This window comes from Nyctibius grandis, chromosome 13, assembly GCF_013368605.1.
Source record: "Nyctibius grandis isolate bNycGra1 chromosome 13, bNycGra1.pri, whole genome shotgun sequence".
In the NCBI taxonomy this organism is placed as follows: Eukaryota; Metazoa; Chordata; class Aves; order Nyctibiiformes; family Nyctibiidae; genus Nyctibius; species Nyctibius grandis.
In genome coordinates this window covers 8,867,241-8,893,740 of record NC_090670.1, presented here as the reverse complement: position 1 = coordinate 8,893,740, position 26,500 = coordinate 8,867,241, and the positions used below count along the sequence as shown (strand labels likewise).

At 45.2% G+C, this 26,500-nt stretch overlaps 1 protein-coding gene across 9 annotated transcripts in view; it reads left to right on the top strand.

Moving 5' to 3' along the window:
* DOCK11 (dedicator of cytokinesis 11) overlaps window positions 1–26,500 on the top strand; it is an 88,418-nt gene that overhangs the window by 51,205 nt on the left and 10,713 nt on the right. For 5 of the 9 annotated variants that reach the window (XR_011049162.1, XM_068412018.1, XM_068412024.1 and 2 more), the window contains 20 exons: window positions 1,140–1,178; window positions 2,715–2,893; window positions 4,946–5,062; window positions 5,760–5,835; window positions 6,164–6,267; window positions 8,539–8,650; window positions 8,778–8,844; window positions 9,340–9,387; window positions 9,589–9,660; window positions 9,895–10,037; window positions 10,724–10,839; window positions 12,686–12,823; window positions 17,548–17,730; window positions 18,410–18,523; window positions 20,278–20,493; window positions 20,575–20,632; window positions 22,099–22,205; window positions 23,192–23,314; window positions 24,228–24,341; window positions 26,134–26,280. Coding sequence is in view for 8 of the 9 variants with exons in the window: in XM_068412018.1 (XP_068268119.1) it covers window positions 1,140–1,178; window positions 2,715–2,893; window positions 4,946–5,062; window positions 5,760–5,835; window positions 6,164–6,267; window positions 8,539–8,650; window positions 8,778–8,844; window positions 9,340–9,387; window positions 9,589–9,660; window positions 9,895–10,037; window positions 10,724–10,839; window positions 12,686–12,823; window positions 17,548–17,730; window positions 18,410–18,523; window positions 20,278–20,493; window positions 20,575–20,632; window positions 22,099–22,205; window positions 23,192–23,314; window positions 24,228–24,341; window positions 26,134–26,280 (2,273 nt within the window). In the remaining variant the exon portion in view is untranslated. The other 4 variants (XM_068412019.1, XM_068412021.1, XM_068412023.1 and 1 more) reach the window with 4 other exon arrangements.

Sequence of the window (26,500 nt, the reverse complement as noted above, 5' to 3'; positions counted from 1 at the left end):
ACACACATCCAGGTGGCAGAAGCAGCAGTAACTGTAAAGGTTCCGTTATTTTAGTATTTTTCTGACTGCTCAGAGCTTTCTGGACCAGCTGCTAATCTCTTAGACTTACATCAGTTTGGCTACTTGCCTGGCATAGTTTAACAAAGTGCGCTGCTAGAAATGGCTGAGAAAGAGGAAAAACACAACCACAGTGTCTCCCTGTTGCTTATTAGTGGCATGATAACATAAGGATGCTCTTTCTTGGTTAGCATTCACCTTTGCATTTGTGATGGTTAAACTGAAAAGCTGTAAGAGCAGTTCATCTTTCCTCCTCTGTTTTACTGTGACTAAGACCTACCAGCTAAGGTTTTGTTTTTAAAATATATCTTTTAAAACAGTGGTAGCAATTGTCATTCACGCACATCTCTTCACAGTAGAGGAGCCTATCCTCGGGTAGCAGAAGTGCCTTTGCAGTGGTGCCTGTGCTCTGCCTGCCATGGTAGAGACGTGTAGTGATGCATCTCCATTGCAAACATGTCTGTTTTTATGGACAGACTTGTGATTATGGGGGACAGTGGGCTCAGAGATGGGGAGGTATAGTGTGCACATCACCAAGGAGATATCCTGCTGGCGTGCCTCACCTCTTTATCACCTTGTTTAGTTGAAGAGAGGGGACATACCCAGCCCCCTACTACTCTGTTTCTGGGAAAAGAAGGAATAGCCCTCAGGAAGGTGGATAAAGAGGGCTTCTGTGGCAGAAGCTGGTGCAGATGGGCCTGCAGGCAGAGCGCATCCCTGTGACCACATTCTGTTGAGTTGGAGCGTTGCATCTTGGAGCAGTTTCTCTGAAACGTCTCAACTTAATAAAGCTGGTTGCTGGTCTGCGTCCCTGCTGCCTCACCTGGGGGACACGTGTGTTTCATCAGCCAGAGCAAACCCCCGAGCCTGTCCTCACAACCAGCAGCACAGAATTGTTTTTGCAATCTTGTGATAGCAAAGAACCCAAGAGATTGACAGAAGCTGGGAGTTAAGCAATAGCCTTACAAATAGTATTAAAACATGACGTACTGTCCTGTTTCTCCAAGACTTATAGCATTACTTATTCCTGTTTATTTTTGCTGTATTTTTATTTGTCCCTTTTCTTTTTACACATGAATTAGATTTTTTTTCATTTGCTGTGGAACGGTTCACTTCAGTAGGTAGGTCCAACTGGGATCAATGAATACTCTAATGTCATATACGCAGCTTCCAATCAATTAGCTTGCATCCAACTAATGAAATAACCATGATGTGTGACACTTAGGCACTTGCTAACATGACTAACAATGAAAGCTAGATAATTCTCCAGATTGCTTTCTTTTTCGTCTGAATCAGACTTTCACAAACCAGTAAATGCTACTTTATGAATCAACGAACTTAAAAATATCTTTTGCAGCCACAGAGCTGTTGGAACCCTTTGGCTGGTATTTTCAAAGCGGTGTGTATGCACTCTGCTTTACCACAGAAAAACTTTCACACCTGTGGGATTTTTTAAAAAAAAAAAAGCCCGAGCTGAGCACACAGTATTTGTACCCTTTGGGGGAAGAACGCACAGCTTTGGGGTTGTCCCTCTTGAAGGCTTCGTGCCAAAATGCAACAGTCATACGGTGCCTGTTGTGGCCCTGATTAGGCATGTGGGTTGCTTGACACTGATAACAGTGTCAGGGCAAGGTCATTCATAGCAGCCTGAGTGCACAGGCACCCTGCACTGAAATCTGTGTCTCTGTTCACTTCTCTGCTACATTATCCAGACAAGTCAGTGAAAATAATGCCTTACCCTTATAGCAGCTGCCCCTTTGATCACAGTGTGTAGCCTGAATCTACGTGAGAGGTGGGGTACAAGTTAAGTTAACCAAGGTGATTAGGTACAGAGCTGCCTTTCTGCTGGCAGTCAGTGCAGCTTTTAAGGAGCTGGGTTCAATATCTGCTGGTGGGAAGCTAAGGGAGTCTCAGTTTCTGGCAAGCAGCTGCCTGGAACCCTGCCCTGGTTCCCCGGTCCTTGCAGCAGGGCTGGAAAGCCCAGCTGTGTAAACTGCTGGCGGATGCGGTAGCGGTCACTTGGCATCACGTCCTTGTTTGCATCCCTCATCCCAGCATGAGTATTTGCCTTTTCTCTGCTCCCTGATCTGGTGAGAAGGAATGCAGATCTCACAGAGGATGTGGAGCAAGCTGCAGGGACGGCACTGCTAGGGCTGGGCGACTGTGATAAACGCACCGTCTCCACTGCCCGTTGCCACCCTTATAGCTGCTCTGCAGAGGTTGGCACCTCTGCTGCCTGGGTAGTTTGGGGATTTACAGGATAACCCTGTCATGAGCATAGCAAGCAGCCCCCAGGCAGTAAGTTGTGCTGTCTTTCCCCATTTCATCCACCTCTGACTTTACAAATTAGCCCTTGGAGCGCTAAGCTTTGCAAAGCATCACGCTGCAGAAATCCGTCTTTTAGCTGCTGCTGAAATGGTGAGGGTTGAAATTCATGCTTAGCCTGAACTGGAAGATGCCAAGTTCTTTGATATGCCTTAATTCAGTGGTGGAGAAAACTGTAGTCAGTTCAGGCTTTATTAAAAGATCAATGCACTGTAGGAGTGAGAGTGATGAACCCTACTCACAGGGTGTTTTGGCTTACATGACCTTTATGTCTTGCTCTGGACAGATCCTCGAAACAGTTCCCTTAACCATTGCCTTGCTGTTTCTTTCAGATGTAAACCTTGAATACAGTTTAACTGATGAGTATTGCAGGCATCATTTCCTGGTGGGGACGCTTCTCAGAGAAGCCTCTGTTGCCTTGCAGGACAACTATGATATCAGATATACGGCCATCTCAGTCTTAAAAAATCTCCTGATAAAGCATGCCTTCGACAACAGATACCAGCACAAGGTCAGGCATATTTTGTTGGCTTTAAAACATAATGTACTTGAATTCTATGAAAAATACACATCAGGAGTTTTAGATGTTGCATGGTGCACTAAGGGTATTCTCTTTACTTTTTAGGGAACTGTCGGAAGTTATGGCATTACAGTAATAGCTCTGAGAAATTATGTAGGAGCACAAACAATGCAGTCAAATAACTGCAGCGCTCTTATTTGTGCTGAATATTTAGATAAGAAAGCCCTGAGCCATTAAGGGACTTGAGAGTGTCATTAGCCAAGAAGGCTGTTCAACAAAATTAAGCAACATCAATGTTCTTCTGGTCTTGGGCTTAAATTAATATCCTGCATTAATACACTATAATTAGGAAACAGGACTGATCTCTGTTACAAGTAAGCTGCATGTTTTACTAATTAGTGAATCAGAGGAGTGGATCTGTGGATTCTCATGAGATGCTGGATTTCTGCTGGGTAGCTTTCAGCTTTCTTCGGTTGGAGGCTCAGCGTGTGGTATTGCTGAAAGGGCCTGGAGATGGGCTTGGTTTCTTTCTTGATGCTGCTCCCTGCTGACCCATATGTCCTTGAAAGTGCCCAGCTACCTGTGCAGACTCTACCTGTCCTTGCTGTAGGCTGAAAACATGCCTTTCTTTAGAGTTCAGCTCCTCAAATTGCTCCTAGTGTGCTTCATTCCTGAGTTTTATCTGGGAATGTGGATAGCCTCCTGGGCCTGAAGGGTGGGAGAAATGACCCAAATGTGCCCTGGGGCTCCTGCGCTCTGCATGGACCCCAAGCCAGCTCCTCTCCTCTCCCTTCTCTGCTTGTTTGGAAGGACTGAGCGGGAGGTGGGTTTGCTTTTCTCTGCAGTGGAGATCCATAGTGACTGGCATAGCCTGGAAACAAAACTGCAGCCCATGGCAGCTGGCAAGATTTGATATTTCAGGAGAGATGTGCCAGCTCTCTGCCAAGACTGGGTCAGAGGCAGCCTGTTTCTGCTCTTCTGGGTGCCTGAAAACCATCACAGTAATTCAGGAGCTGTTTGCCCCCTCGGTGTGCAGCACAATCCCTGCCTCCTCAAAAACACCACCTGTCTTAACATCATCCCACTGGATTTTTGTACATGTGCTCTGGGCTGCGTGACCAGCAAACTGCCTGGAGCCAGAGCAGGCTGCTCAGCCAGTGTCCTGAGACAGAAGCAAAAAATCATGTCACAGCCAGGGCGGGCTGAGCGTGGCAGGGTCTCTTGCAGTCTCGCCCCAGCCAAGGAAACCTGGGCTTCATCAATGGCTGAGAGAGGGTTTTCTCAACCCATGGGTGTTTTCAAGATTTCCTTTTTGTTTTGTCATACTGAATCAGAAGAAAAAATTGGATTCTTGTAACAGTCAAAATGTGCCATTCAATTTGCAAGTCTTAAATTTATTTTTTTAACCTCTCTGTCAAGTCCAGAATAATAAATTTTTAAGAAAAAAGAATTGGGTGTAAGAGAGCCCCACATTTAGAAAACATCAGCCAGACCATTTTTGATCTGTATCAGTTAATCCAAATTTATCTGTTTCTACAAACTGTTTTAACTAAAAGTATTTGCTATGGAGAATTCCTGGCTGGAAGCAATAACCAGAACCAGGCGAGGAGCAAATGTTGTTGTGTCATTACTCCTGGGTGTTGCACTTGAAAATCAAGCCATGTGAGTGAAGTGCCAGTTAAAGAGTTAGGAAATCCCATATGTAGTTTGTCACACATCCTGTATGACTGGGAATGTTATTCAGCCCCCAAAATCCCTGAGTGTCCCAGGCTTGCTGCTAGAAGGGTAATACCTACCTGGCAGCTCTGGAAGTGGAGATGAGAAGCCAAACCAACCCATGTCCTCAGACACCATATACTCTCTGTGTGTGTGTGTATATATATATATGTGTATATATATATATGTGTATATATATATATGTGTATATATATATATAAAAAAAATATATGTGTGTGAGTGTGTGTTTTGGCTCAAGAGTTTCCCTTTTTTTCTCTATTGAAAGCCTGGGCTATTACCTATAATTTTCTCCTCATCTTTTTTCAGAACCAACAGGCAAAAATAGCCCAGCTCTACCTGCCGCTGTTCGGGCTGCTCCTGGAGAACCTCCAGCGAGTGGCCAGCCGTGAGGCACTCTACTCCTGCGCGGCTGCCTCCAGCCCCGTGAGTAAAGCCCAGCGATGCCTCTTTGCCCTCTCCTTGGTCCTCCTTTCCCCACGCATCCCCTGTGCGACTTCCACTGCCTGCAGCCAGGCTCAGCTTTAGAAATAAGTGTGCTTTTCTTCTCCCCACAGCCCCATAATGCGCTTATTTGGTTTAATTTAGCTTTTCCTGTGACTTTTTTCTGATTGTAGCACTGGGTACAATGTCTCTGCCCTTTTGCTTGCTATCATTTCATGCGTTTCCTTACGGTATGCATAGTGCTGTGAGGTAAGTCCCTCCAAGTGCAATGAGTTGCAACAGGACTCAGCCTCAGATTCCAGCAGCTGTTCTGGGGAGTTGCCTATCTGCCTGAGGGCTGTGTGTGGTTCCCAGGGAGACTAGGCTTTCCTCCTTGTTCAGGGCAAAACAACAACAACAACAAAGACATTTGAAAAAAACAACTCACAATTTCAACTCAAATTATGGAAAACAAAAGGGAAAAAAATGCTATGACTGACTTTAATATGTTCTCCTGTTCCTTGTACTCCTCCCCAAGTCATTTATCTCCTTGTTATGGAAGTAAGGAAATAGATAGATTTATTTTCGTCTGCATTTTAAAAGCTGCTCTAATTTGCTTTTTTTTTATTTCATTATTCTCTTCTATAAGAGAATAGGTGTTGTCTTCCATTGGTCATAAAAAGAATATATTGCTTTACAGGCATCCAGGGATGAATTCATATGCAGTTTTGCATCCCCCTCAAATAGATCCAGCCTGATTGCAGACAAAGATCCAGGTAAATTCATTTTTCTAAATTTGAACTTTCCCATTTATTTTGAGTGTAACTATTACCAGGCCCAAAAACCCAAACCCCATCACCCAAAACCTGAAATAGCTGTCTGCAAAGGGCCTCTCAGGGCTCGAATGCATTTCTCTGGACGTGGTGTCACCCCAACTGTCCTTTACAGATTAATCATCTTTTGACATAGGTTTTTGGCAAGCTCCATCTGTGCTGTCCAAATCGCATCCTCCACTCCCCGGCCGTGATGGAGGCACTGAGGAGTGCTGGTGCAAAGGGGTCAGTTGTGGGGTTTGATTTTTTTTTTTTTCTTTTTTTTTTTCAGCCTGTGGAGCAGCACTTCCCAATGGTCATGCGATAAAGCGAGAGGACTCGAAAGGTTCCCTGAACTCAGAGGGGGCAACCAGTTCCCCGGATCAGAGTGAAAATGTAACGTATCTGGGTTTAGAAAGGACGGTGCTCACTGCACCAGTCTGTGGGCTGTGTTAAATAAGGGGGAGGGAAGAGGAGTTCCCTGCAGTAAAGCTCTCAAAAGCCAGCTTATAAATATCTCTGTTTGGAAACAAACAGATTCATGTTTAACAGAGGAGGTCAGACTCACAAGTCTGGTATGTTTTCCCTCTTCAAACTCTGAGCCAAAAATATAACTGTTGACGAATTACTTATCAAAGATGAAAGGCAAAATCCGTGGAGAAAATCTCTGCTCCCATGGTGCATTTATCCATACGCTCCCTGTGCGTGGATGGGTCTGAGCCTGGCCAGTGCCCAGTGCACGGTGCTGGGAACTGGTTTCTGCACATGGCTGGGAGACAAAGCACCACGATGTGAGATTGTCAGAGACCACTGGCTTAAGAGAAGATGACGTATTTGTAGGAAAACCAGCACAGGCTAATAACCACAGCCCCGGCCTTGCAGAAGGTGACCGTGGTCACACCACGAAGAGCTCTGACCCCCGTATTCAAACAGGCTGTACTTTCCTTGTTGGCAGATTGCATACATGGAAATCAGGTATTTGTGCAAACCAGCCCCTGGTTTTCCTCAAGGCGCTTTCCAGATGTCTTGGGTTGACGTAAATCATTGATGCATCTTTAAAAACTTTGGCCCTTACAACAAGCAAGGCAAAGATTATCTGGGCTTCTGCTGGCTATGTCCTGACATGCTGAGGACAGGTGGGGCCTTGCAGGCTCTCCCACATCAATCACGAAGCTACAAGACCAAGTATAGCCAAACACTTGACTATCAAACTGTTCATATTCAGCAAAGCTTTGAGCGTATGCTTCAGCCCTGCTGGCAGCAATACCTGGCAGGGTTTGCAGAAAGCGTTATTGCTTGCAGCTCAGCTCTTCCCCATGCCTAGGCAGCCTCTTCTGTGTCTGTGAAGGCATGTTTTTCAGAGTCATTGAAAGCAGCTTTTCTGTTAGGAAATGCAATATCCGCAAAACCATTTAAAAGCGATGCCACGTGGCAGAGCACAGCTTTAACGCTGCTCTTTAGAGATAGACATGTTGCTTTTTGCCTGTTCCCCTGGAGTGAGTTGTCTGCTGACATGATAGTTTGGCATGGTCAACAGCAAAGTTCTGGCTATAGCACTGTATCTCCTGCTCTAAACTGAATGTTTAATTCTGATTTATTATGACTCACATCCACAGCCTGTCCCAGAATAAACAACAAATAAGATCTGTGGATCCTTCTCCAAACATGTGAGGCACAGCTTTAAGAGACGCATCCTGCTTAGAGCTTAATCGTATCCATTTGTCGGAGGATACAGCTAGGGTGAGCACAGAGAATGCAAAAAAAATTGGTAAAGCTTTGAAAGTAATGTTTCCCACCACACAATGCCCAAGCCTTTCCCATGCAGATTGACTCGCCAGCAGGATTGCACTTATCTTTGCCTGAGTCACTAAGCAGGAGGAAAAACAAGAGACACTTCCAAAAATCAGGGGGAAAAAAAAGTTCTTAATCTGAAAATTCCTGGTTTTTTGATAACTGAAGTTTTGAAGTATACATCTTTAACAGAAAGTTAGATTCTTGCTTTAGACTGTGAAAGCTAATGAACTATTTTGTTTGACAAGAACTGACTTCAAAAATATCAGGGAGCTTAGACGCCGCAGAGAGCAGGGGAAGTGAAAGCAGGGCTGCTGTGCGTGTTGCTGGATAAGCCATCATTCTCTGCTCAGACTTTTTTTTTCCTGGGCAGAGAAGCGTTAGGCCATGTGTCCAGGATTTCCACACTGCCCATCACTGGATGGGCAGCAACCCTGAAGCAGGAGATGTCTCCAAAACATGTCACACATGGTGCTGTGGGGGTGCAGATGTAGGGAGACAGGAGGAATCATAGAATCCTAGCATGGTTTGGTTTGGAAGGGACCTTAAAGATCATCTAGTTCCAACCCCCTGCCACGGGCAGGGACACCTTCCACTAGACCAGGTTGCTCCAAGCCCCATCCAACTTGGCCTTGAACACTGCCAGGGAGGGGGCATCCACAGCTTCTCTGGGCAACCTGTGCCAGTGTCTCACTGCCCTCACAGGAAAGAATTTCTTCCTCATATCTAATCTAAATCTACCCTGAATGCTGGTACATCTGGTATGTGCTGGATTTGCTGTGCCCACGCTGCATGGTGTCTAGCCCTGTGCTCCACTTGGGTGCAGCCCAGACACTCGCAGCTGCTGGCCTCTGTGTTACATCCGTGTCCCGTTAGATCCGCAGAAGCTCGATGAGGAGCAGCGTGTCGCACTGCAGCCGCTTGGACCAGTTTGAGATCCGGACGCTCCTGATGTGCTACCTCTACATCATGAAGATGATCTCTGAAGGTTGGTGGCTCTTGCTCACAGGAGGGCAGCCAGAAAGACAAGAGGCCATCACGGGCGGTTTTGGTCTGTAAGGGCCTCCTTTTATTTATGTAAAATCTCAGTGCACTGTTGTTTTTCTTTCTTTCAGATACCCTTTTAGCTTACTGGAACAAATTCTCGCCCCAAGAGCTGATCAATGTCCTTGTGCTACTGGAGTGAGTATCATGAGGCTGCAGTTCAAACGCTGCACCTGGCCAAGAAGAAGACACGGGTGCAGTGTCCCTCGCAGGGTGCCCGCCGTCCTGTGTGGCCCTAGAGGTGTCTGGCCAGGGTGTAATGAAATGCTCTTCCTCCCTCTGCTAAGAAACTGCTGTATATCGAGGGAGCAAGGTGAAGTGGTGGTGCCCTGTGCTCGGTCCGGGCTGTGCAGAGGGTGTCCCCCCGCCCACAGGCGAGCAGAGCTTATGGCACAGCCTCCCCCTGTAACTGGCACAACCTCCACTTTGCAGCGGGTTTGGTGGGACAGATGGGTGAGGAAACAGGGATGTGCCACAGGGTTTGGAAACCAAGGGTGTGAGGTTAAGTAACTTGTAAATACAGCCCCCAAACCCTCATGTGGCCACAGACAAGGACAGGGCAGAATTTAAATGTTCTGGATCATTCCTGATCTGCAGGATCTGTAACAGATACATATTTTGTTTTCTTTCTAGAGTGTGTTTATTTCACTTCAGATATGTAGGGAAGAGAAACATTGCCAGGTACTGTATTCTCCCATCCGGGGCTGGGGTGGGGGGCTGTTGCCATGCTCCCTGCTGCAGCCGAGGCAGGAAGGGAGCGTGCACACCCATGCCGTGGGAACCCGAGCAGGCAGGAAGCCTGTGGGGCTGGGACTCTGCTCAGCACCATGCCGTGAGCAGAGTCCCCTCGTCTTAGCACCCTGCCCCTTCCCTCCCCTCCAGCTTCTGCATGAGACCCCCAGGCGCTCCGGGCTGCCCGCGCAGGTTGACAGTGTCCCCCGCGGTCAGCTGCAGGTGAGACATGAGTCACGGCTGCATCTCTGCTCCCTGAGCAGCAGTGGTACTCTTTCATTAGCTCTAGGGCCATGTGGTGCAGGCAAGACCAGGGTAGCCTGGTCAGTCCTGCTGGTTAAGCCAGATTAGTGCGCTGGAGGAAGGCCAGGTCTCCATCCTGGTGCCTCGTGTAATCCTGTAGTGGTGTGGCTGCTGCTGCTTGTCCAGACCCGCAGTCTTTGCTTCCCCTTGCAGGGTGCATGACGCCTGGTTGTCCAAGCACACGGGAGCCGATAGGAAATCCCAGACGATGCCAGCGCTCCGCAGCAGAGCTGGGGGGATGCAGGTGCGGCTCCAGCATCTGGGCAGCTTGGAGACCTCCTTCACGCTCAACCCCAGTATGTACAGCGGAGCGAGATGGGACCGTGGAGTATTAGCCTGTTGAAAACTGCATGTAGCCATTTTCCACTTGCTGCTTCTTGCTTCAGGATATTCAAACTCTGCAGAATTACAGTGGTCACTGCTCCTCCCTGCAACATTCCTAGATTGGGGGGGCGACATTTAAACCAGCCCCTTAAGAATCACCCCTGGGACTTAGGACTTGCGTGGCTTTTTCCTCTTGCCTGTCTTGGCTCAGCCCCTTGGCTGAGTGTGTGTGCAGGTGATGCCTTGGTTTGGGTAGTGAGCTCTCTACCCAAACCAAGGCATCACCCCAGCTCTCCTGCCTGCCCTGCTCAGAGACCTGGGCCAGGATCTGCTTTAAGCCTCTCCACGGGGGTGAGTTTTGCCCCATTGAAGCACCTTGCTGTTTCCCCTCTGCGGATACAACTTGGACACCTCGTTCTCTGTCTGGCTTTAAAGACAGTGAGATTGAGGAGAAATACTGACACTGGTTTTCTTGGTTGGCATCAGGCTGAGGCAGCTTCTCTCAACGGAGCTGGCAAATTCAGCATCTTGCTATACTTACCTCATCTCCCAAAGCCAGTGAAGTGCGAGGGGAGAACCTTATCTATATCAGCATTGAGATCTTGTGGGAGCTGGGCTGTTGAACACTGTTTCCTCCTGATCTGCTTTCTGTCCACAGATGCAGGCACCTCAGAAGCAGATATTGTGCACCAGGCGTTACTGGAGGGCAATATTGCCACCGAAGTGTGCCTGACAGTCCTGGACACCATCTCTTTTTTCACTCAGAGTTTCAAGGTCAGCATTGAAATCAAAAGTATTTTAGAAAAGTGTGCTGAATTTCTGTATGCATGTTGATTTTGGTGATCCGTTCTTCTAGAGCAGCAGATTATGGAAGGCTTTACAAAAGCAAATCAACTTGTTTATTTTCCGAAATGCTGAATGTTTCACAGGCTCTCAGAGTAATTATGCACTTATGCAATCTTGCAATTTCTTCAAAACTGCAAGACCAGAGAAAATTACGTGAACACTATACCATGAGTGTAGGCATTACAAAAATAGAATAAGAGGAAATGATATAGAAAGGAGGCACTAGAGGAAAGGGAAATGAAGGTCTAGCGTTCTTAGAACAGTCGTTGTTTTCTACCATAAATTGCCTAGAAGTGAGGCCCAGATTTCTTTGAATCTCTGTACAGGAATGTCTCTGGGGCTGAGGCATTCCAGCTGTGGTTACCAGTTCAGACAGGACCAGTAGCACTGGTAGAAGTCTTCTCCTCCGTATAGTGATTCATACCCCCAGCAGTCATTGCCATCTACAAGAATCAAAGCCTCTCTGGGGAAGAGAACCCCAGGCTGTCAGCAAAATACTGAAATACTGTATCGGGAAAGCTCTTCCTCGAAGTGTGGTTGGAGGAATCCTGCTTATAGCAATGTGTCTTGCGTAATGTCACAAGCACAACTCTGGATTTCAGGGCAAGCATAATGAAGATCTCCTTTTTAGTTGTATTGAACAACATGAAGAGAAAGGTCATCATATCCTCTGCTTCATATCCTTTGCTCTTTGTTGCTACAGAGCAAAAAAGCCGTCCTGGTGCATACGTTAAATTACTCCTTAATAGTTTGGCAACAGCAGAAGATGCAAGAGTTAAAACTTGTTTGACTTTCTCAGTTGCCTCTTTTTGAATATGGCTGAACCACAAAACAATGTGATTTTCAAACCACAGGATAGACCAGATTCCCTTCCGCTTCAGTGGGCTTCTGCTTTGCTTTTATGGTCATACAGCATTACCACACAAGTGTGCTCTGTACTGCAGTAAAAGTGCTGATGTTGTTCTTACTGAGTTAAATGAGTTCAGTTAGAAAGTATGAATCCTAAACTTACCCTGCTACAAGACGTGTATAGGATGTCAAGAGACAAATCTGAGCCAGCCCGTTGCTTGGACTGGCAATGAGATAGGGACTATTGATCTCCTCTTGATATGGGGCATCCACGTCCTTGCTGGGTGGCCACAATGTCCTGTGCAGCAGCTGCAAGGATGAGAGCAGGCATAGGCAAGGTAACTCTGACACCAAATGATATTAATCCTCTCCACGTAATTCCATTTTACCATCTATCTGCAGGGAAGGGGGAAAAGGGAGATAGGTTACCAGGAGGTACAAACTGTCAAAACTTTGCAGAAGACAAGGGAAGTGTACTGACTTACTACAGCTACGAATCTGTCCAGTGAAAAGATGTGATAAGTCTTTTTTTTTTTCTCTCTCTCTTTCTTTTGGGCTGCAAATAAAACACTTGAGACAAATAAAAAGAAATGGAAAAAACAGAATGATGGTTATGGTGGTAACAGCCTGTTTTATTTAAAATAGCTCTAGGCAACCAGTGAAAGTTGTACAGATTATTTAATTAGGTTTTGGAATTAGTGATACGAAAGTGATAAAATATTTTTGTTTTATTCTCTGCTGTAAAAATAGCTTCTGACCAACTAGTGGAAGTTTGGTTGTCACATTTATTGGTTATATTTTTCCTGAAGGCTCTGTTCTTATGTGGCCTATGAATTGAATTTGATTAATTATGCAAAACTATCTCTGTCATTTCCAGCTTCAGGCACAACATTTCTGCAAAATAAATTATCTCATTGCTTTCCAGACCCAGCTTTTAAGCAACGATGGCCACAATCCGCTCATGAAGAAGGTTTTTGATATTCATCTTGCTTTTCTCAAAAATGGGCAGTCGGAAGCAGCTCTTAAGCATGTGTTTGCCTCTCTGAGAGCTTTCATTAGCAAGGTATGTAATGCATGACTACAAAGGTGCATGAGAATTTATATAGGTGTGACAGAAGAGATCGGTACACTTAAAATCCTGTTAAATTGCTATTTTGTGCTGTTTGGAGATGCGTTTCAGAAAATTTCTGAACTGATTTTAAAAATAGCCCGGGTTAAGTTACCTGTTTCAACAATTATTTATTATTTTTTGGAGACCAGGAAAGAAAAGGAGAAATCACGAAGAACTCCTTCACTTGCCTTGGTCACAAAACTGCTGTTAAAGATTAGTACCTGTTCAACCAAAAGCTGGTGCTTCTTGAATCTTTGCCCCAAGCTGTCAATATTGCTGATGACGCTATTGCTTGAATAATACTTGTACTGACAAGCTGCTCCTCTCCCACTGCATTTGAAAGAGGGTTTTACTTGCTGATCCTCTTTCTACACTTTTCTGAGGCCTGGTATGCAGTGAAGCTGTTTAATCCCCTGAGCTCAAGCAGTGTCAAAGCCGCAGCTAACCACAGAAGAGCAGTGACTGATGCTCTTGCTGACATTTCCCTTCATGCTTGTCAAAACCTGCGGCTTCTCATAAGTACATTTTCGAGATCAGATGTACACACAAACTCCATTCCTTCCAAGCTGCACGGTTATCATAAATTCAAAATGAATTAAAACCTCTCAAATCACTCGACTGCAACGGTTCCTTAATGAGGTAAATCCATGTGGTGTGAGATTGCATCTGGGCAGAGCACAGTATGTGAATGATATGCAGCAAAGTGTTACTTCCAAAGGAGGTCTTGAACTAGTTGCCAAGCAAAGTTTGATTAAAGAAAGAGACCACTAAACTGTTTTTCGAAGGTGGAAAAAGTCTGTGCTAGGTACATTTGACTGTAACCCCACAGCAAAGCTAAGAGCTAGTATGAGTGTGTCTAGGGCTGAATTTTGGGTTGTCCTAAGCAAACACATGAGAAGCAGAAAATGCAGAAGTCTTGCTAGCTACCTGTCTGGCTCCAGACAGCGTGGTTTCCTGCGAGATGTTTTTCCATGGGCCTTCTTAAAGCCTGCTAGACCAGCAACTTGGCGCTGGCAGAAACCACTCAGTTTTTCTACAGGGTCCGGTGTTTATTGCTCTACCTTTTCTTTTGAGTTTTCTGCTTGCCTGTTATCTGCTTAGCCTTGAGATCCATCCTGCTGCAGATCTGCACACACTTCACTCAGACACAGTCTCTCTGCACATTTCTTCCCCTTACTAGTTGAAAGTTTGTTTAACCAGAAATATTTGTTTTGTGCCTATAGCAAAGAAAAGACCTTCCTTGCCTCCCTGACAAATTGTCTGCTGTTGTTTAAATGCAAAGCCAAACCTGCGCACCTGGTCAGTTTGATCTCCCCATCAGCCTTCAAAACCTGGAGACCTTCAGGGGTTCCACACTCACTTTCCAAAACGCTGATTACAGCGACGCAGGCTGCGTTCTTGGCTGTTGTGAGGATGGGCAGTGGGGTTGTTTTCTTGGATTTATGCCAAATTTGGCACCATGGGTCTTCAAAGAGATGAAAGATTGATTTCAGTTAATTTCTCGCATTTCCCCTATGGCAGGACACACTGGTGCTTCTGTAAAAGCAAGATATGAGCCCAGCAGATGGTATCTATAAGGAAGTGTTTTCTTTGCCAACTCCATAACCACATGAGTTCCAAACTTCCTTTTAAGTCCTCTGAAGGGCTTTTCTAAGGCCCAGAGTGACAATAAAATAGCGGCGAGGGGTGGTGTCACTGCATTTCGTGACAAGTGCAAGGATGGTATGTTTTCCTGCAAGTTTGTTTTGAAATATGAAAGCTGCAGTGCTTTGTTTTGGACTGCATGTCACCATTAGCTATAAATTAGTGTTAACTTCAAGAAAACCAAAAGTGAGTTATACCTTTGACACAGCTAGAATGGACAATTTGGCATTTTTATGGCCTTCTGTAGCTAATAATTACAATGAAAAGAATCCGCCACTACCTAGGGTCATAGCAAATGGTTGCTGGAGGGGAAAGAACTCCCAAGATTTATTCTGCATCCCAAAATCTGTCTTAAAAATAGCTTGCTTTCTGCATTAGATCTGGTTACTTGATAAGCAAAAGGCTTAAAATAAAGAAATGTCGCAAGAAAGCAAAGAGCAAACAAGTTCTATAATTGTTTGCATGTTTGGTTTTGGTTTTAGAATGAATCCTGCTTGCATGCATGCGTGCTGGGAATCTGGGAAGCAAGCTGTCTCTGTTTTACGATCTGGGAAGAAGCAACAAAAGCTAGATTGCTCTTGTTTTATACTCTAGGTTTTCATAAGAACTAAATCCCTGTGCTTTCCCTCCCCATTAGTGCTCTCGGTGTGCAGCATTGTTACAGCCTCCCATGCAGTTGTGAAGGGCACTTGTTATGTCCTGCCTGCCGCTGTGGCTGCCCTGCACTCACATCCCTTTTGTACCAAGGCCTCTCTGGGAGCTGCTTGCTGTGTTGGCCCCTGCTCTGGCCCTTCATATTAGAGCTGGATCAGAAATGTGCTTCCCCAGTGCACGCAGAGTCATCGCCACACATGCTGTTTCGCAGCTCTTCCCAGCTTGTGTTCTCCTGCCAGCTGGAGAGCCGCAGGCAGTACCTGGTTAGATCTCCAGCAGGCATACACCCTTGGGTCTGCTGCCCTGAACCTGGCACTGGGAGCGATGGCATCTGCTTGGACTTGGTCTCCAGAAGGCAGCTGCCTGGGGACGCAGGTTCCCTGTGAACAGGGCACAGGTTTTCCTCCCAGAGTTGGTGCAGTGGGGAGGGGAGCGCACAGGGAGTGATCTTGGGCTTCCTCCATGGCAGATTCCCAGGCAAAGTTTTTCTCACTAGCATTGGGTTGGAAATGTCTGAAAAGCCTCTGTAGGCAAGCAGTGGTCCCTGCTGAGAGCAAGTGCCAGCTGTGTCTTCTTGGGTGTCCGTGTACTGCCTGTGCATGCCCAGTTGCTCATCGCTGAGGCCAGCTCTGGGCTAAGCCCAGTTCTGAGCATGACTCCATCTCGCTATGGGACAAGGATTGCATTACAACAGGCAGAAATTACTTAACTCCTTTCCCGAGCGCACACATGATCCTCTTGGCCCTGTGTTACTATGATATTTATTTGCTGCTTTTCTTTCTCCCATTTTTTTTCTGAAAATATTTTTGGCCAGAGGCAGTGAACACAAGTGTTTGGTCAGCGTCTTCATTCTGCCATGTAACCTGTGTGGCTTGGCGTAATCCCAACAGTGTAGTCTTTCTAGCCACAGCTCCTAGATTGCTGTTTTGAGACCCTTTGACCAGCACGCCGTGGCGGCGGCCACAGCAGTACCTACAAACTTTTCTGAATCATGTAAACTTAATGCAAGGAGTAGAGGGCCATGGTTATAGCTCCAGGCTCTGACTCGGAGGAGGCGAGTGAATACTCTTGCAGTATTTACTGTCATCTCCCATGGAGAGAAGGTAGTGGGGCTGATAGAAGTGTCTCATGGACCATGCCCCATGAATACCATTGGGTCTTGAATGAACTGAGCACACCTCTCCTCTGAACAGACGGAAAGCGTGGTTGCCTCTGTCCTCTTTGTGCCAGGAAATTCCCTGGGGCTGGTCCCCAGCTGTGGCAGAGGGAGCGGAGTGCTGCTGTGCAATGCTCGAACAGCCTCTGCTCCCCCTGGGAGGTGTTGGCGTCACCCCTCTCCAGCCAGGTCCCTGCAGTGGCTGCGGCAGTGGCTGCGTGCCAGCACAAAACCCTTCCTTCCTCTACTTCCCTGTGCCCAGCCCGCTGCAGCTGGGGTGGAAGGAAGCCGTGTGCGTTGCCCCCTCCTTGCCAGCCACCGCTCGTGACCGCAGCCAGACAGACACACGCTGGTGGTCCCTGCTCTGGCAAGCCCTGCACGGAGGCTGCTGCCCACCAGGGCAGGACACCGCTGCAGCTGCCTGCTTTTCAGGCATGGCTGAGCTTGTCCCCACAGATGTGCTCGGAAGTAGGTGTTTGGTAAGGTGATAGACATGCTATGGCAGTACGGGGTGCTGGTCTTCCCCTTCTGCTTTTCTTCACCTTGCTGCAAATCTCTCAGCCCTGTTGCTAACCAAGGTAGCTCAGGCTGCAGTTTGGCTTGATCCTGCTGCTCCCTGGGGCCAGCTCCATCTGGGGGACCAGGGCAGGTCCCTGTGTGTTTTAGGCTCTCTGGGACAAGCATGTCTCTTGTTTGCATTCGTGAGAGCAGTCATGATTTTAGGCTTTTTTGGGGGGACATGTAGAAGCAGCTGTGCGAGCATTGCAGGTCATGTTTCCCAGTGGGGTCGGACTTCTGGGTGGGCTCCAGCAGATTTTCTGATGTCCCAGAATGGGCATTGGTGCGAGTGTCCGTGGGACCTCTCCTCTCTGCCCCGCTGCTGGTGTTTATGGCTTTTGTAAGAACATAAAACTTCTGTCTGTCGGATTTGGTGAGAATTTGCCGATGAACCCGAAAGTTGTTGGGGGAAGGGATAGATGGACATACACAAGCACGTCCCCCAAAAGTGTGACAGCAAAGTTCACATTGCTCTAGGAAACATGGTTAAAAATAGGTCCTGAATTCATTCCCACAAATGAATTCAGGCTCAAAACTCTGGCAGAAGTTTTACTGAGGCTGTCCAGGCTGGAGCCCACTGTGTTGCCCCATGCCCTTGCCCATCTGAGCTCTGTGGGTGTAATTTAATGGTGTATTTTCTAATGCTTGTATGCCTCTTGTGAAGTTTCCCTCAGCATTTTTCAAGGGAAGGGTGAACATGTGCGCTGCCCTCTGCTACGAGATCCTGAAGTGCTGTACTTCCAAGGTGTCTTCCACGAGGAATGAAGCCTCTGCTCTTCTGTATCTCCTGATGAGAAATAATTTTGAATTCACAAAAAGGAAAACATTTCTGAGAACACATCTTCAGGTCAGTGACTAGTGAAAAGTTAGAGAGCAGGTTGCCTCACACTCAATGAACAGATATTTCAATATAACTGTGTCACCTCATATCTGCAGAGGATCTTGCTGTTGTTACATGGACAAAAATGCTCTTGATTTCTAGCCTTTGCCTAACTCCTGTTTCCAGTGATTGGCCCAGGGCCCTTTGGGTAAATTACACTGCCATCAAGTACCCCAAGCTGTTGAGTTTTTGGAATCACAGACAAAAGACACATCTCTGCCCTGGAGGCTGGCTGGGCTGGGGTGGAAGGGATGGCAAGAGGAGCTGCCTTTGAGCCAGGAGGAGGGATTTTTCTGGAACTCGTTTCGCAGCATCGTTTTTTTTGAAGCAAATTTAGATACCTAAGGGCACAAATGAATACCATCTGGGTTGTAATGAATCACGGAAGAAAGTAACTACTGTTCAAACAGGGATTTGTGTTATGATTGTTATATTGTTAATTCTGTGAACTTGCTGTTCAGCAAAGCAGTTTGATCCTCTGGAAAGTGTTCGTCCTTGGGAGATGTGACAGCAAAGCCAGAACAACCACCATTGCTTACGTTGTGGGAAAGACCTGATCTTTTCCTATGAGCATTTTATTTAACTGTGACAATACAACTCCTCTATTAGGGCTCATTTAAATAAAGCCCCTACCCTGTCCCAACAGATAATAATTGCAGTGAGCCAATTAATAGCAGATGTGGCACTCAGCGGTGGGACGAGGTTTCAGGACTCCTTGCTCATCATTAACAACTTTGCAAACAGTGACAGGCCTATGAAGGTAAGTTGGAGACGTTAAATCACATCATGTGCTATCAGCCTTTAATACAAGATTGGGGACGCACTCAAGGAAATCACGTTTAAGGGTAAGGCTAATGATTGGAACTATGATTTATAAGCTACTACTGGGCTGTGTTTGCTCAGTAAACAACTATTATGCCAACAGCAATAGGGCTAGCCGCACAGGCAGGTCATGCTCCGTCCATGAGGCCTCGTGCCAAGAGGCTACAGCTCTGCAAGTCAGGTTACACTTTGCAAAGCGTGCTGCTTGCAAGGATGTCCAAAGAGTTCCGAGAGCTTCCAGCTTTGAGAGGAGTGACAATGGAGGGTCTGGTGCTTCTGTTGCCTGAAGGTAATAGTTAGCAGAATTAATTTTAATTAATTGAGTGTCAGTAATATTAAGAAAGCACTCTTTCATGGAGATTAATGGTTGTATTTCTTTGGAAAATAATTGTCTGTCTTTGTGCTAGAATTAACAGCTTCTACCCAACCCATTGAAACAATATGTCATCACTGCAGCTTGCTCCAATGCACACAGTGTAGATGCCAAGGTAGGACAGAGGAAAATGGGAAGCGTTATTATAGTTCTGTGATTATCCTGTGACCTAAAGGTGGAATGGGAACCTCAGTCAGGTGTTGAATTGTGCTATACACAAGGTTCTGATGTGTTTGCCAGGTACGATATTCCTGGCAAAAACCTCAGTTCTCTTCTGTACACAGGCATTTATAAGGGTTTCACCGAGCCATACTTTGCTGATCATATTTTACATCCCGAGACCATCATTATATCCAGTTTATGTATTTATGTAAGTGCAAGAGAACAAGAGAGATCTCAGTACACTGCAGAGGATGCCATGCACAGCCACAGAGCTAGCTAGGGAGCAGGAGCCCGAGGAGAGGGAACGTGAGCCAGGTTCATCATGGAGGAGAGAAAGCTGAGGGGGAACCTAACTGCTGCTTTCCACCTCCAAAAGGAAGGTTGCAGAGACAAGGAGGTCAGGCTCTTCTCAGAGGTGTGGAGTGGCAGGAGAAGAGCCAATAGGCACAAGTTGCTGCAAGGGAAATTCCAGCTTTACTTAAAGAAAAAATTGTTTCCCAAGAACATGGTGCCACCCAGGGGCAAGGCCCAGAAAGGAGGTGGGACTTCTATCCTTGAAGATTTTAAAACTTGGCTGGACAAGCCTTGCTCTAACTCAATGATGGCCATGCTCTGAGCAGGGGATCAGACTGGAGCCTGTGTTTCTTTCTCTATTTATTACATTCCTGTGGTGGGAAGCTCTATGAATGCCTTTGGTGCTTTAGGAATGAAAGAGTGACCACATCAGAGACTAACAAGCTGGATGTTGAATGTCACAGAAAATACTTCAGGCATGGTTTATGGTCCCATCCTCGGACACTGACGTGCATGGAGCACTTCTCTTTTGCTCTCACACCAGCTCCTCAGGATGTCAAAGTACCTGCCTCCCTGTAGCACGGGAACAGCCAACCTGGCATCCTGCGCATGACCAGGAGAGATTGGCCCTGCGCACGCCTAGATTGAAATACCTCTGATTGCATATGAAATACTGTACACCGTGTGCAGTGTGAGATCATTAAGTAAAAGCTACCGTTAGTCTTATCTCCTGTGTTCTCAGCGTTTTCAGATTGGCAGTAAGTGGGGTGTTGGCTGAAAGTGTAACAACGGTCTGTCTTTGGCAAAGCCTGGAACACCATTTATTTCTGTATTTGCTTCTAATTAGATTTGTTTTGTGTCAGGCAACTGCTTTTCCTTCCGAAGTGAAAGATTTGACAAAGAGAATCCGTACAGTGCTTATGGCTACCGCTCAAATGAAAGAACATGAAAAGGATCCAGAAATGTTGATAGATCTACAATACAGTTTAGCCAAATCTTATGCAAGTACCCCAGAGCTCCGGAAAACATGGCTAGACAGTATGGCAAAGATACATGTCAAAAACGGAGACTTTTCAGAGGTAATTCATGTAATTAAAAACATGGTGCACAACAAGACAGATGTACAGATGACGTTTTAATTTTCCCTTTGTACTTCGCAGGCAGCCATGTGTTATGTCCACGTAGCAGCCCTCGTTGCAGAGTTTCTGCACAGGAAAAGTAAGTGTGTACTGGTTGGGAGGCACAAGGAAGACGATGCAGTGATGGGTTTTGAGGGGGATCAGAATGTTTTTAAAGACAAGTTTCTCTCAATTTGGTAAATGATTATTTTTAAAACAAGCTAAAAAGGAAAAAAAATAATGCAGTGGATAAAGCTAGAAGAAGATGAGTATTTTTTAAGTAATCCAAGTGTTCATACACAAGCACAGGCTGGCCAAGTCTGCTTAGACAGTCACATTGTCATGTTGCTGAGTGAAATAACAACTGACACATCATGTCTCGGTTTAAATGTTCAGTTGTATTTTATGTTAGGAAATGTGCTCACGGGGGAAGCCCATGTTAAAAACTGACTGTCAATATTTTCATCAGAAGTATCATTATAGGCACTACCGAAAGCTATAGAATAAAGCAGTCAAAATTCAGTCAAAAAATGAGACTATAGCCTAATGATACAAATATGTAAAGAACCATCAGAAAAAACAAGAGTGTTGTGGTTTAATGCAAAACAGGAAGGAAGGACAGACTTGTGTGTTCTCAAGTAACACCACTTTGCAGGTTTTCTTTTAAATATCTGTTCCACAGTTGTTATATTGACCCCGTTTCTCATTTCTATGTAAGGGAGTAATTGTTGGAATGGACACTTAACATTTCAGAAAGCTAAGACTCCATAAAAGCTGATTACATGCACTGCCTTGGCTGGAAAGGTCTTAAGTGCCTTGCTCAGGGGGCTTGGAGTCCCTCCAAATTCTGTACTTTGTGTTGGCTAAGTGGGAAAAATCAGGACTTGTTTTCCTGATACGTATACACATTTCACATGGCTGCAGAGGGGAGGGTATTGAAAGTTGGCAATTCTTTATTTGTACCCTGGAGGCTTCCCACCATAACCAGTGGTAAAGGAGAACTTCTAAAAAAAAATGAGGAACAAATCCAAAAGAATATCAAGTGAATACATTGAGTTATCTCTGTCACTCACACTCTTTACATACATGTAGGCTGGAAAGGGTTCAGTAAAGGCTGAACTACTCAAAGTTTTGGGGTACATAAAGAACTGTGCTTTCTGCTGGGAGTGAAATCCTGTTCACCTACTACTTAGTTCTCCAGCATCCAGCAGCAGATTTCACCTTGCATCTTCTATGTAAAAATATACCCTTGTTCTTCTCTCCTGACTTTCAGTTGGTTGCAGCCCATTAGGTTGGTCAAAGATGACTTCCAGATAGCACACTAGGAAACCTGTTGTGCATGGTGTTAGTAGTCAGATGATAGTGCTAGGAATGACTCCCATGGCAAATGGCTGGGGAGGTTCTGATGTGTTCAGTCTTGTATAGAAAATCAGTAGCAAAAATGGGAGTCAAGTCCCCTGCTACTTGTAGGACTTCACTATTAGCTAGACTGCTTCCCTGGCCATTGAAGCATGACGCATTTGAGATATGTTGTTCCACTAATCCATTTACTTTTGTCTACTACAGAGCTCTTTCCCAGTGGATGCACTGCCTTCAGGAAAATCACTCCCAACATTGATGAAGAAGGTGCAATGAAAGAAGATGGTGGGATGATGGATGTACATTACAGTGAGGTGAGGTCCTGTAGTACAGACTAAAGGATATTTGATAGCTGATTAGGATTTAATTTTAGACTTTGTTCACGTGAGCTCTAACAAATTATAGTTGTGAACTGGCATCTGTAAGGAAGACTATTCCACAGCAATTTCCCAAGAGAAATCTGCACTGAGGGATTTTCTGTGTACAATTCAGATAGGTATAACTGGTGTAAGTTCTTGGTTCCTTTGAAAGGCTTTTCTAGCACCAAGACAGAAAAAGCTACGCCACAATCTTTGCCTGCCATGTTATGCAAATGCTACTTCTGCGAGCACAGGGCAGCACAGCATGGTATATCCAAGGAGAGACAGAATGCAAGTCAAGCTCTGCCAAATGAGAGGTCAGCTTAGGTTCTCCTTGAGTTAGGGCTGTGCTGCAGGACACCACATTAGCAGAACAATCCAGAAACCATAGCAGGGCACTGGGGAAGTGGGTAGATCCTCCCGTGAGTCATAAAGTCTCACAATTACTTCTGCACCATCCCTGTACAACTGTGTTGTGTGGGCCATGTGCCTGAGTGAGGTGGCCCTGCAGCCCAGCTGCCCAATTGCCCATTCATCAAGGCTAGGTTTGAGGATCCTTAGCATCACATCCCACTGCTATTGCACACATGTTCCTTGGATGTGTTCCGTAGACATCTACATCTGACTTCCAGTGCTGTCATCTCCACACCCTACTAGAGGTTTGGCATTCTCCTGGGGAGGTGGCTAAATAACCAAGATTTACTTGCTGCCTATTGTGCTAATGATTTATTAAGAATGAATGAACTTTTAAAAAATAACTTGTTCTTTTTTTTTTTTCCCAGAAATTTAGAATTCCTTTGGAAAGGCCAGGAACACCCAGGGTTTAAACTTATGTAACTGTCACTACTTCTACTGGGACCTGTTAAAGTATCTGAAGTTAACATGGTTTTCTCTTCTAACTTCAACTATTATTAACAACACCCATTTGGCTGCTCTCGTAGGAAGTCCTGGTGGAGCTGCTGGAGCAATGTGTAGATGGTCTGTGGAAAGCAGAGCGTTATGAAACCATTTCTGAAGTTTCCAAACTCATCATTCCTATTTATGAAAAGCGGCGTGAATTTGAGGTAGGCATTTTGAACTAGTTTACATCTATCAGGGAATTTCCTAGATCATGAAGGAAAAAACAGGAGGCTTTTTTATTTTTGAAGTTATGAGTTAATGAATTGGTGTCAGTATAGCACACACTGTGCTTCATTGCTGGTCATTAAACAAATTAGTGAAAGCAGTGGTCTGAAGGGTCATTATTAAAGCTGAAGATATGGAAGACTCATATTTAGTGAATAGTTCGCACCTTCCTTCCCCTAAAATAAAGCTGCCATCATTGCATATGTTCATCACAGTCAGATGCTTTTTGAGACTTGAGCATTTTAAGGGTTAAAAACAGAGTGAGAACTGTTCAAAGAAAGGACTAGATCTGCAGCTAATTCAGTGGCAAGTGGAGAGGAAGGAAGGAAGCTGTTAGCAGCCCTCCGCCTTGCTCCTTCCCAACACCTGCTGTGACCGTGCTTCGGCAAGGCTGCTGCTCCACTGCTGAACAGCGCTTCTCTTTCCCTCCCACTCCCATGACCCCCTCCACATCAGGACAGCATTCAACTCTATAACTGAAGCTAGGGGAAGCCTTGACCTATTTTTTCATCATAAAGCTGTTTCTAATCAAAAAGGAATTTCTGGGTAAAATACTGCAAGCTGCTCTACCCTTAAAGGTTCAGGCAGGGAAGATGCTGAGACAGTAGGCTCAGCCTTCTCTTGAAGGATAGTAACGTTATTGCAGTCTGCGGTACCTTTCAGACCTGAAGCTAAGCATGTAGTTAAGACTCTGGTGTTTTTCAAAGAAAACTGCATGAGTTCAACCTCTTTAGAAATTCAAGTTTGAATTCTCCAAAGGATTGTGTTCGGATATCTCAGTAGCTTCCAGTGTTAGCTAGAACTTCCTGCTTGCAAAATTCTGCTTTAATGATGTCAAGATGTGCTTTCCAGAAACTTACTCAGCTGTACAGAACACTTCATGGAGCATATGCTAAAATATTGGAAGTAATGCACACAAGGAAGAGGCTGCTTGGAACCTTTTTCAGAGTGGCCTTTTATGGACAAGTAAGTATATACACCGGCTCACCAGCTACCCTTGACCAGGCATCCTGGCCCCTAAAGCTGCTGCTCTGTTAGACCTGGAGCTGAAAAGCCTGCTAGCTCCTCTGCTGCATCCACTGGCACATCTACGTGAGTGTTTTGGTATTGCACCCTTGAGGTGAGGGGTTGTGTCTCTCTCCAGGAGCATTTGATTTATTATAGTTTATGATTCTGCTGGTGGGCTTTTCATAAAACAGCTCAGCAGTTAGGAAATGGCTTAGTGGGTTCAGAAAACACCGGGGTTTTTTTGTAATTATAGTTATTATAAGTTACACAAACACAGTATATAACCAGTAACAGTATATAACCATAGTACATAAACAGTAGTAGTAACAGACATTTTCTTCTACAGACAACTGCTGCTCCCTTCTAGATTTTAGTAGAGTAAAAGGTTATTGGAGAAGCTAGAGGCAAAATATGTATCAGTGTTGGTTACATACTTGTAGAGAGAGATGGTATTTTTTGTTGGCTGAGGTAGTTGGAAAAATGGACAAGGTCTGGAGCTCAGAGTCCCAAGAAGGAGCATGATCTTATCATATCTGATGAAGTCTTACGAGCCTGAAAGCAGTTGCATTTTTTTTCCTAATAAAGTGTGTTACTACTTATCTCCCGTGTGTCTCTGCACTATCTGCTTCTGCCTGTGAACCCATAACCATGGGGGAGATGCAGGACCCCTCTTTAGAAAATGCAATGTAAATTATATTAGCCCTGCCTTTCCTGGTTCCTTCTTTTAGAGGAGATGATGAATACCCCTGAAACCATCTTGGGTTTGTACCTTTGAAGACCACAGTCATTACACACACAACACAGCTGAGCATTGACTTTTGCTGCAGCAAACATACATTTTATTTTTGTCCTCATCTTATTTTCAACTTTGGATATGTAAAAAGCAAATAAGGTTAGCAATTAATAAAAGGAAACCACTGCTAGCTTGGTTTTCTAAAAGCTGTAGAAATAACTGGATCAGCTCCTAAATTAAGCTATGTAACGTATCATCCTGACAACCAATACTTGATCCTGTTATGCACCTTAAAGCTTTGCCAGCTTTATATCCCAGCTACACAGAGAGAGTTTTAACACTCTGTCACAACTTCTGACTGGAACAGCTCGCCAAAGCATGAAGCTTTCTTGCTGTTTCCATTACAGGGAGGACAGGTGACGCAGGCATGGCCTTTAATGCAATTTTCTCTCTATTTACAGCAAATACACCAAGTTCCACTTCCCTGAATACAAGAGGAATCAAAGCAGAGGAAACACATTTCTTTCTTTATTGCTTGAAGTCCCTTTCAGCCTACACAAAATTCTTCTCTTTAGACTGTTGATGGGGCTCTGCTGTCAGGGCTTCTTCAATATAAGTGTCTTTCTGCTTCTTCTATATGCCTTGTTTTTGTGGTTTTTCTTCTGCTTGCCTCTTTCCAACCTTCCTGAAAGTTAACCACTGGCCAAACCAAACCCCTCTTCCGCATTGTTTAGATTTCTCTCTGACCAGTGACAAAGCCATACTCAAGCCTTTGTGCTCAGCAATGATGTGTTTATGTTGGTTGAGGAATTTTATGATTTTTTTTACACAATTTTTGAAGGAACTCATTAAATAGGCCAAGTTCAGTCAGACTTTATGCAAACCATAGCCTTCTAAACCTTCTTGAATTTCTGAAATGTTAGTAGAAAGTTCCTTTCAAAGTAGCAAATCTAAAATAAAGTTTTCCAAGCGAAGAAACCCAGCTATTCCTCACTAACTGTTTGTGATTAATGCTAGACGTTCTTTGAAGAAGAAGATGGGAAAGAATACATCTATAAAGAACCCAAGCTGACAGGCCTCTCAGAGATCTCCTTCAGACTTCTTAAACTTTATGGAGAAAAATTTGGGTCGGAGAATGTAAAAATTATCCAGGATTCTAACAAGGTAGAGTTAAACTGCATAAACAAGCTAACGAAATGCTATTAGCAGGGAACATCAGGGCCACATTCTAGAGAGTGCACTAATGAGTGTGACAAAAATACCAGTTGTATTCTAATACTGTTCAGGGCCTGGGACTGCACTGTGCAAATGGAGCACAGAAGGATGAGCTTTGCTCTGTGGAGCTGAAGATAGGAGATGACAGAGCATCCCTTCCTTCTGCCAC